The sequence below is a fragment of the Cyprinodon variegatus genome, unplaced genomic scaffold (genome assembly GCF_000732505.1).
Source record: "Cyprinodon variegatus isolate N-32 unplaced genomic scaffold, C_variegatus-1.0 Scaffold937, whole genome shotgun sequence".
Taxonomy (NCBI): Eukaryota; Metazoa; Chordata; class Actinopteri; order Cyprinodontiformes; family Cyprinodontidae; genus Cyprinodon; species Cyprinodon variegatus.
In genome coordinates, this window is record NW_015151390.1 from 101,436 (window position 1) to 113,163 (window position 11,728).

The 11,728-nt window shown below is 38.5% G+C and overlaps 1 protein-coding gene across 1 annotated transcript; it reads left to right on the forward strand.

The window, feature by feature from the left end:
* Positions 1-206: 206 nt before the first annotated feature.
* Positions 207-8,753, forward strand: LOC107100112 (cyclin-dependent kinase-like 5). Its single transcript, XM_015398481.1, has 11 exons — positions 207-324; positions 1,214-1,393; positions 1,961-2,155; positions 3,062-3,246; positions 3,332-3,444; positions 3,517-3,656; positions 4,430-4,518; positions 4,622-6,478; positions 8,040-8,133; positions 8,216-8,312; positions 8,605-8,753. Exons 2-11 carry the CDS (start codon positions 1,226-1,228, stop codon positions 8,733-8,735), a joined length of 3,069 nt encoding a protein of 1,022 aa, XP_015253967.1. The 5' UTR covers positions 207-324; positions 1,214-1,225; the 3' UTR covers positions 8,736-8,753.
* The last annotated feature ends 2,975 nt before the right edge of the window (positions 8,754-11,728 follow it).

Here is an 11,728-nt window from a genome sequence, read left to right on the forward strand (position 1 = left end):
TGAGATTAAAGTCAGAATTCTGAGTATTTCCCAAATTAAACTGGAATAAAATGTAAAAATCAGTTAAAACTTTTTATTTTTTCAGTGGCCCTAATCCTCTTCCGTGCATTTATAATCCTTTTCATTTGATTTAAAAAGAGGGCTACGTCATCAAACCAGAAGGAGGCGCCACCGCGCGGTGAGTGCTACCATGGAAACGCGTCAGGCGAAACACACGCAGCTGTTCTGTTGTGTCTCAGGTGACTGATACGTTCCCAGACAGCGATACTTTAGTGTTTATATTGATGTACAAATTAGAAGGAAAGAAGAAGACCAATCTATGAGGTCGGTGACTTTTTGTTTGTGTCTTGTTGTTTTTTTTTGTGGTTTTTCTCCGGTATACATTCTTTATTCCGTTTGCTGAACTTCATCATGTAGTTTTTAGGACAAATGATCACTTTCAGCCTATGTTATATAGGGGAAACAAAATGTTCTATTTGCTGTTTATAAATTCAGACGTAATAATATAATTATTAGGAGGAATTTCATGGCACCTTAGCAACTTGAGGAACTGAGACAAATTAGACTTTTATATTTCTTTCTTTTTGTCTTTTTTTTTTTCTTTTTTAAATTATTTTTTTTTAAGTCTGCAGTTTTTGTTTATCTGTTTATCTGTTAATCTTTTTATTTTTCAAAATGAAATGTTATTTGATAAAAACATAACAGTTTCAGAATAAAGGTCCCTATTGTTCCTCTAAATAAGAACTGTTTTATAAGACTTGTTTGAAATAACCAAAATTGCACGGTAGCTATTTTTCAGAGATTCATGTAAAATAGAAAAAATGTTCCAATGGTGTAAATGATCCAAACTGAATGTTTTTTTTTTTTAAGTTTATGCATTGACACAACATTTGCTCTATAGTCTCCAGAGTCTAGAAAGCTTTATGGTTTAATGATTAAAAGGACATGGTTAGGTATCTTTGCAAAAAAAACAACAACACTGGGTTAAAGAGCTGCCAACATCCAAAGAAAACATCTTCAGAAACTTTACAGTGCAATTGATCAAGACTTGTTGCTTTTAAAAAAGTGAACTAATGGGTGAACAGTGTTTTTTTTTTTTTTACAAGGTCCTAATATCAAGTATATCTATGTAAAATTAACTAATTTAATCTTTTTTAATAACAAAGAGCCACAAGAGGAAATAACTGTTTTTTTTTTCATGATTTCTTTGCAGAATAAGAGTCAAATGGAGCGTTATGAGTCTTTGGGTCCGGTTGGGGAGGGCAGCTATGGCAGTGTGCTTAAATGCCGGCATCGGGAATCTGGTCGCCTCGTCGCCATCAAGAAATTCATCGACTCAGACGATGACAAAACAGTGAAGAAAATAGCCCTCAGGGAAATCAAGCTGCTCAGGGTACATCAATAATCAGTCAGTCAATGAATAACTGAGTAAAAGGAGTGGTGTACATGAGTCTGAAACCTGAAACACTAAGATGACCCGCCAAGCATAAGGCAAACAACTCAGGGTCAATTTCTCATGATTGTTTTCAAGGTCACCACCAGAGGAAAATGAGATAGTGGTTTTGATTTTGTCTACACTGCAAAAAAATTAAATCTGAATAATTCACTTTTCCTTAAAAATAAGTGCTATTATTTTTTTTGATTGAGGAGGTAAGTAAGGCACTTTGCAAATGGAACAAGACAACTTACATTTGAAATAAGAAAGAAACTATTTCATTTTCTTATTTACAGTTCATATTCCCAAATGATCTTACCTTAATAGTAAACATACTATTCCATTGGCAGATAATCTTATCTACCTACCCAAGTTAAGGGTAAAAACACTTAATTTAAGAGATTTTAACTTATTTCTACATAATTTTTTGCAGTGTATGCATGTGTAGAAGCAATGACTATCAAGTATAGAATGATAGAAAACAATGACATGCGTTTGAAACTCTGCTTTATTTAACTCTTACAGCAGCTGCATCACGACAATCTGGTGAACCTCCTGGAGGTGTGGAAGCGCCGTCGTCGCTGGTATCTTGTGTTTGAGTTTGTGGACCGGACGCTTTTGGATGAACTGGAGCAGAATTTGAGTGGGTTGGACCTTAACACCTGTCGCCAGTACTTATTCCAGATCCTCAGAGCTGCCAACTTTTGTCATCAGCAAAACGTAAGGAATTATTTTATATGTCATGTTAAAACAGCAAGAATAGATATACAATATAATTACAACTTAATCAACAAGTTCAAAATTCCAGAACACAATTACTTTAAAGTCGTAGGGAAATTATATTTAAATGTCAAATCATTCTGGCTTAAACATGTATATAAATGTACTTTTCATCAGACGGTCAGAGCATTTTGATTCATGTGTCGCAGCTAATATACGCAACGGTTGAAATAATAAATAAGAATAATTTCCTTTCCCATTGAGTTCCTTCCAAGTGTTCACGGGGATGGACGTCTGTGTCTTCAGCAGGCGTATTGCTAACAGAACTGGCAGCGTTGCGAGGCAAGGGCTCAAACATGTACGGCTGGAAGCCTTCTACACCAAACCAAACTTGTGCCGCCCTGGGGTCCTCTTCCACATCTTTATCAACACTTTCCTCCTCTAGATAAAAAAATGTATGACAGAGACTCATCCACGACCTCCGACACAAAACTCTCCTCCTCTTGCATGTTTCCTCTGTCCATAGCGTTCTTTGACAGTGCCGTTTCTAAGTCACCAATTTATTGGTACTTGGTCCCAATGGAATTTCCCATTGGGAACCTACTTGCACTACAATGCTAACTGGTTAGCAAGATGCTTCCGAGAAAACAGCCACAACCAAACTTGCTTGCGAACCTTCCGCCACAACAATCCAGCCCTCTTGATAAATCACCAATAACCTTCATGTTATTTACTCTTGTAAAATCGGGCACCACTCAGAAGAATTCGGAACTGCAACAGTTGGAACAGCCGCTTCCCTACGACTTTAAAGTTACAAGTTAATGCATTTTAACATCAGATAAAAAAGGAAACCAAAGGAATGTTTTCTTCACTTGCTGATGTCCAACATGTCGTACCTCATTCTAGGTGATCCACCGCGACATCAAACCTGAGAACATTCTTGTTTCTCAGGAGGGTGTGGTCAAACTGTGTGATTTTGGCTTTGCCAGAACCATTGCATCGCCATCTGAAGGTGGTGTTTATACTGACTACGTTGCTACCCGTTGGTATAGAGCTCCTGAACTGCTTGTAGGAGACATCAAATATGGCAAGTAGGTATTTTTGCTGCACTCTGAGGTATCCTGATGGATGTTATGGATACCAAACAATAAATGGTACATGTGCTTGTGTGTGTAGACCTGTAGATGTTTGGGCCCTGGGTTGCGTGTTAATGGAGATGTTAACTGGACAAGCTCTGTTTCCTGGTGACTCTGACCTTGACCAGATATACCACATTGTCAAGTGTTTCGGTAAGCTCTTACAGAAAAGGGTCATGATATTATTTTTATTTCTCTTACTGAGCTATTTCTTCTCGGTTCCAGGTAACCTAACACCTCATCACCAGGAGTTGTTCTATAGAAATCCCATCTTTTCTGGAGTTAAACTGCCTGAATGTTCAAAAACCGTGCCACTGCAACAACGCTTCTCAAGAATACCACCAACTGCCCTTGATCTGGCTCAGGTATTTCACAGTTTGGTAATAAAAGACTCAACCATGCTAAAGATAATCTATTAGCTGAGGACAGCAGTAAAACAATGACGTTAATTCTATGACTGCTGAGCCAAAGAGAAACTTTAAATGGATGGCCTTAACTTAACCCTTCAATTGTTTTACACTACATTCCCTCAGTCACACACTGATGATGGTAAGTTACTACACCTGCTTTCTGACCAGCAGCAGCAGACAGGGGAACTGTCTTGCCCAAGGAATCAACGACAGAGACAGACATAGTTGGGGCTCGGACCATCAACCTCCTACTGATTTTGAGACAAAACCCGACACCATGAGCCACTGTTACACCAAGAAGTTTCAGACCTACTATAAATTGACAGTTTTTCGATCCAGCCAACAAATATAGTGGGCTCCTTATGAATATCAATTTAAATGGGGTGGTTCAGTGCTAATTGGGACTGGGCCCATACATCGCTGCTTGTGTAGGATCCAGTTGCTTAAAAATTAGTACCAATTGCACAATACACCTAGAACCCATATATATCTGTCACATTTTATCCATTATTATCTTAGATCAGATCTGTACACCTATAGATATGGGGTAATTTAGTAACATGATCAATCCCATCTGATATCTTGTCTTATGTGCCACTTATTGGAGTTTAGGTTAAAAAGAGTTTTTACTATGATTAAGAGGAAGAGAAATTGATTAACTTGCAAAACTGCTATTGTTTTTAGCCACCAGATCTTTTGCATAATTTGTTCCTTTGTTTATTGTTCAGGACTGTCTAGAGATGGATCCAAAAAGACGAGCCCAATGTTCTGACTTATTAGAGCATCTTCTCTTTACTCAAGACTCTTTCAACATCAGGTATATTTTATGTTTTTCACTCCTCCCTTGTGAGATACGTCTAAAATTTGAGTTTGCTCAATGTTCCTTAAGATGTTCCACATTTGTCTTTGTTTCTGCACAGGTTTTTAGATGAGCTGAACACTAAAATCCAAAAAGACCATAGAGAAAAGTCTAGTTTTCCCAAAATACCCAAAACCCCAATGCAAGAAAGAGAAAATGGAGATGATAAAAACTGCAGGAGCAAAGACAAGAAAGAACCACAAGAAATGGAAGAGAAAGTAAACCATGAAAAGATGGAGAAAACCAAAGGGAAACAACCAGCCAAGCTGTCAACCACCATTCGTAATACAACTGAACCTTTTATGAGCAAACAACCCAAAACATGTAGTAACAAGGGTGTCTATCATACAGAGCAGTATTTAATGAAACCAGGAAAACCAGCTGGTTCAGAGTTTGAACATTTAAGGTCAATTAATATCTGTAGCTCTGACTCATTGGATACAACCAAGAAATCTGTAAGTTTAAAGAAGAAAAGCTCAGTGGCAGCAAAACCTAAACATGAACAGGATATCACTAAAGATCCAAGAAAAGACTACCTTCACAATGCAAAAGACTTAAACTATAGTAATCTGGACAGTGGGAATACCACAATGCCATTTGAGGATTCATCCAAATCTGAGACAAAAAAAGAGTTTGTAAGGAGCTTAAGCAACATTAGTTCAAAAGTTCCTAAATTGTCTAAAATGTCAGTAAATGATCGTCAAATTTTAAATTCATCTTCCATAACAGTTTTGGAATCAGACTCAAGTGTAGTATCTACAAATCCTCCATCCTGTAATGAATATACTGCCCGGACATTACTGGAGATCACAAAGCCAGGTAGGGCAAGTTTGGCATCAAAGTTTCAAAGTGAAAAATTAGAAGCTGATGTGAAGCAAGAAACCTGTGAATGCCCAAAGGCCCAACCTAAAAACCCAAGGAGAACCCATGCTGACTCAAGTATTAGTCAACCCAGTCACAACGACTTCTCCTTCAGTCCTTCCAGAACTGCCGTAGACCTTTCCAAGCAGTCATTTGTGACAGTTCCAGAACCCGTTACTGCCCAAGCCCCTTCTGCCCTACCTCAAGTAATCTCACATTCAAAGGTTCCTAAAACAACCTGCACTGCTAAGGATTCGTCAAAAGACAAGGGACCTACAGAGGACCAGGACATAAAGAACTGTCACAGATACTTGAAGCTTAATCCAATGACAGAAATTCCCAGAAAACCTTGTCTGTCTTCCCATGTCTTAGATAGAAATCCTGAAATATCAAAGCCCTATTTTACTTGTCTGCAAAGCAACATTATAACTGCAGAAGAAAGAAATACCTCAACCCCTGGGCCAGATGAAAACCTACCAGTGGAAAAAGAACTGGGAGTGTCAGCAAAACAGAATCAGGGGGATTCAGCCCTGCCTGTGCCCATTAGTTTAAAAGTTAATGCTCCAATGAATAAAACTTCAAAGCCTTCTGAGAGGTCAGCTAAAGACAAATGGAACAATGCAGGCCAAGAGTTTAAATTCGATTCAAAAGTCTTAACTGTTTCTTACCATTATCCAAACCCAACAATGGCTCAATCTGTTAGCGACCACGTGAGGTCCTCTGTGAAGAATTCAACACCTACGTTTACTCCAAATACAAAAAAGCAAAGCAGCAAACTAGAGGGGAATGTTGCAAATATGTCCACTGATTTAGTTGTGTCTTTAGACCACAAAGCTTTGACGAAAAGCCTCATCCTTCATGACACAGACTCTACAGAAAATATGTTTGATTACACTGTACTCGGATCTTGTACACCTCCAGAAGCTGCTACCAATCGTCTTCCTCCATCCTCTAAAGCCCTCAACTCTACCCCCCTTGTCTCAAATACCAGCAGCACTGCTGACAGTGACCACCTTCTGCAGGGACGAGGTTTTAATACGGGGACCTACAGTCTTAGGTAGCTCTCAGTGCACTTGTCTTTAAAATTCTGACCCAACCAAGACTGGTTCACCTCAAAAACTGTATTTGCTTCACACTATGACTTTCATTAAATATACAGATCCTGGCTTGATGCATGTAGAAATTGTTTGACTGACACATAAACCCCTCTATTTTACCTGGGAAACTTGGGCAGTCAGAGAAAATCAATATGGAATTGCTTGATATGTCCTTGGCTGTGTCCAAACCTCCACTCTAATCACTATATAGGGCACTTTATAGCTCTTACGCCATTTTAAAGGCTTGTCCGAATGTCTAGTGGATGAGAAAGTAGTGGACTCAAGATTTCCCACAATGCATCTTGAAAGTACTGATCATCCATGGTCACTTTACGAGCAGAAATATCCCAGAATGCTTTGCAAGGGCTCTTCTCGCAATGTATCATAGGATTTGTTGTGACAGCAGCCTGCCCTCAGGTACTGAAGGTGGTGACAAATAACAAAGATGGTGCATGCCCTGTTGGGGAGGTGGAGTTAGGACACCTCAGGGAGCGAAAAGTAGTGATCGTATGTTTTCGACCGGTCACTTAACTGAGTTCATTATAAAGTCCACTATATAGTCCCTGCTCTATATATTGATTGAGGGATCTAGGGGTTAGGGCGAACATTCAGACACTGCCATAGTATCTGGTAATGAAGGAAATAGGTGTTTTTAGCCACATATGGAATTTTTGTTGGGAAAAAAATGGAAGTATTTCTTCTGTACTAATTTGCTCTTTTACATTCATTACATTTATTTCTATTCTTTAAGCATTTGAGTCTTTAGAATGCCAGAACCTGTCTATTTTTCAGCATATTTTATAACAACATTAAATCTGATGAAGGCTGCTCAGTAGGGCAGCGGGTAGCACTGCTGCCTTGCATGAAGAATGTCCCGGGTTTGATTCCCGGCCCGGGGTCTTTCTGCATGGAGTTTGCATGTTTTCTCTGAGCATGCATGGGTTCTCTCCAGGTATTCCAGTTTCCTCCCACAGTCCCAAAATATGACTGTTAGGTTAATTGGCCTCTCTAAATTCTCCTTAGATGTATAAATGGTTGTATGTTTCTGTGTTGCCCTGCGATGGACTGGCGACCTATCCAGGGTGTAGACAGCTGGAGATTGGCATCAGCACCCCCGCTTGGGAATAGAGTGACAGAAAATAGATGGATGGATGGATTACATTATCCAACAGTTACTCATTACTCAAGTAGCCTTTCGACCAAATACGTAATTCAGTTTACTTAATTTCTTGGATAATTTAAAATAGAGGTACTCTCACTTGAGTAAACCTTTTGGGTACTTTACCCACCTCTGAAAACTATTGCCCTGCGTGATTAAAACTAGTAAATCCCTTTTCAGCCTCATTGTTCAAAATATCTTCTGTGGTCTGTTAAATTGGCCTAAATCAATCTTCTCTCCGGTTAATAGAGTCTTGGGTGGGTTTCAGGTTCCCGAATGTTGCACTCTCCACTAAGAACATTGTGGATAGAAAAATATGCTTTATGTGTTTCACAACTTACTATTCCTCATGTATGTTGCAGGAGTTTAGATAAGCCAAGGCACTATGGTGGCATTCATGGTGGACAGGACCAACAATTTGGACAAAACCATGCTACAAGACCCTTCACCTTACAAGTAATAATGTGAACTGGTGTCTTTCTTGTTACTAAAGAATGATATTTCTGTAATGACTTGTAAAACCTGTCTGTCTTTTCAGACTTCAGAAAACAATTTCTTAAGCGAAAGGGCTAAATACAACGTCCATTTCCCAGACGTAAGAGGCTCAGTGCATCCGGATCTCAGTGGAACAGAAGGTACAGACGCAGTTTTTTAAAAGTGTGAACATGCACTGTATGAAAAGAACTTTAATGTTCTCACTTAGACCAGTATATTTGTTTTAGGTCTGTTTTGATACGTCTTTTCAATTGTGCATACAATAGGATGGAGTTTTTAGTCATGGATAAATTCTGTAAAATCACACCACAAAAATTTGAGCTTAATAAAAAGGAAAACATTCAAATGTTTAATATGCGATTTAATTCACTTTACATTAACCTTTACATCAAACATGGCTATAAACTAAATAAAATGCATTTTTTCTCTAAGCCAAACAGAATAAAGGAGCCAAAGACCCGAGGATCAGAAAGACTCCAGTCTCAACCAGTCCACCATCAGAAGAACACTACGGAAAAACCTCTACAGCAAATACACAAGAACAGTCAGAATTAAAAGACTAACATTTCCTACTTTCTAAACGCTGTTTATTTCTTTTTTTTTTCATTTAGTTCAGTCAACAATACAGAGCTAATATATAAATACTGACTTTAAATTCCTTAAATACTTTCTGTTTCACACTGACTTTGCTAATGTAAACAACTTCTAGTTACCTTTCCTAACCAAACAAACTTACGAAAATCTACATAGACCTTTAAAGAATCCTTAAGTTTCCAAAACTGTAAATAGGTTATGGATTTTTATTTATCCATGGATAAACCCTGTACAGGATGTTAAACTGTAATGAAAATGTTTTCCAATAAAAGTAAGAATAAACAAGCGGGTACTTAAATAATTTTCCCATTGGTTTCTGTTTAAAGATCAATTTTAAACGACTTAAGGAAACTTGAAACAAAATTCTTGATTGTACTCATGGTTTAACTTTATGACTCATCGCTCGAGTCCACTGACGTAGCGGCACCCATTTTCCAGACCCTTACTGATTCCTCGCTACTAGACATCACACTGATTCCTCTCTTTGGCTGAGAACCAATGAATCGACCTCTGCTATTGGTCAGGAGGTAGTAGAGCAGTCTGAGAGCTTGATTGGTGTTTGGGTTTGTAATTGGTCCTCCAGCAATCGGTCCTGTCCTGATTGGTACTATGGCGGCTGACTTCCTCCGTGGCGATTGGACGACTGGCTTTCTGGTTATGAGGGCCACCTGCTGTGTTTTAGAAAATAAATAAAAAAAATTACTCATCTAACAGTGATCTGAAACACATTACAGCTATTGCATGTGTTGTTTTCAGTTATTACAGAACTGGTTGGTTCAGTGTCGCTTTTAAGTCACCAATTTAGTGCTACTTGGTCCCAATGGAATTTCCCATTGGGAACCTACTAGCACTAAGTTGTTAATTGGTTAGCAAGATGCTTCCGACAAACTGGCCACAACCAAACTTGCTTGTGAACCTTCTGCCACAGCAACCCCGGCCTTTTGATGAACGACCAATCACATTCATTTTATTCACTTGTGTAAAGTCGTGCACCACTCGGGAGAATTCGGAAATGCAACGTTTGGAACAGCCGCTCCCCTATGACTTTAAGGTTTGGTCAGCCTCAAAGTTCAGTAACTTTCAAACTATGATTTGATAGTGACAGACATATTTAAACCAAAATAAACAACAATGTACCACAGCTGTCTGTTCTTCTTGGTACGGTAAGATGGGGCATAGTAAATGATGGGAAACTTTAATTCCTCAGTTGCCATCTAGAAACGTTTAATGAAAATAGAACGACAGCTAGATTTTCAGTCTGCACCACAAAGTAATGAATGAAAACATATGTTATTGGAAATTTTGTTGAGCATATGCTAGGAATCCCAGGAGCAACGATGCCTTAAGGCTGATGATTTATTATTTATTTTGCATAGATCATCTAATCTTACCCTTCAGTTTATTGTTTGAACAGTTAACCCCAAAAACATCTACAGTAAAACTGTTAGTATCAACCATACATGAGGTAAAATTTTGATTTTGTTCAAGTTGTACCATCTACTGGCCCACTGTTATTTCAGCATTTTTGTCCGAACTTTTAGATTTAATATCAATTTCTGAGTTTGAATGAACTGTATAGAAAAGTATTCTGTTTTTAATAAAAAACAGAATTACATTTACCATGTGAAAGTTTTTGATGAGGAGCTTGAGTCAGATATCTGTAGTGATTCAGTGTGGTACACTGGCAGCCCATTATGCTTCCTCACAACCACAAATAGCTTAAAACAAATCTGTTCCATCTGACTTCTCTTAGAGCTCATTTCAAACAGTGCATTTTTCTTAGAAAATCCTGCTAAGTGTTGAACATTTGTGGATAACATACATGTACAGTGAGGAATCTTATTAGCACCAGGCTCAGCAATGGCTTCTGTTATGCGTCTCCTTACCTTTCCAGTTAAGGGTCTGGTTGTTGGTTTGGTTGTAGATGTTGGACTGGTGTAAGATTCTGTCTCAAAAACCCTGCAGGTGTCAACAACTGGTGAACCATCAATCTGTGGAAGCTCAAACCCCAACACAGAAGGGAAAGACTGAGCTGTTGAAGAGAAATTACAGGTATGTTGGTTTCCTTACCAACCAATAAAATGTTTAAGAACAACAGATAAAATTGGTAAACTCTCTACGTTGAATCCAAGCAATTCATTAGTCAAGACATATGCATAAGGAGTTTCATAAAAAATGAAACCCTTCTCTGTGACAAGGGTATACCAATAACTGGGATGGATGGATGAAGGCATTATCAAAATTATTGGCTCTTCAGTGCTGAATCCTTCACATCCACAGATGGTCAGTTAAAAAAAAAAGTTCAAGCCTTTTGGCGGCCTCAGCTTGGAAGTGTTCTGGGTTTTTTCTACAAGAAGAGGAACCCAACACAGACCAGGTACTAACTATCTGGAAGGATTCCCACTATGAATGTGGTTAAAAAGACATTGAAAAGACGACATGATTTACATCCAAACAACGTCTACATTTGGTTGAAAACTGAAAAAGGCCATTTTTAGATCTTTGATCTAGATTGTTGAAAAGACGTTGAAAACCCTGTTTCCAACGTCTTTTCAAGAATCAGACAGACCAAACACAGCCCAGGCTATTTTTGGACTACATCAAGACAATGACAAACCGACTAGATATAGCCTAAAAACCAATATCAGCAGAGAAAGCAGAGAAAAGTACATTTCATTGACATGACTAGATGTCTTCAGGCCTGGAATGCTTAGAAGCCCTTTTCCTTAACAATGCTAATGAATGAATCCAGACAAAACATATTCCCCTTATTGTGACTGAATCTAATATCACTTCAACTGGGTATCCTAATGCATGGTGGCTGGCTTACTGTGTGCACCAAACAAGAACAGAGACTGGGTCACACAGGGTAATAATGACAAATCTGAGAAGAATGTAGCAGAGGAATGACTAACAGGGTTTGGTTTGGTTGCTGATAAAATTAAACATATTGAACGTGTGA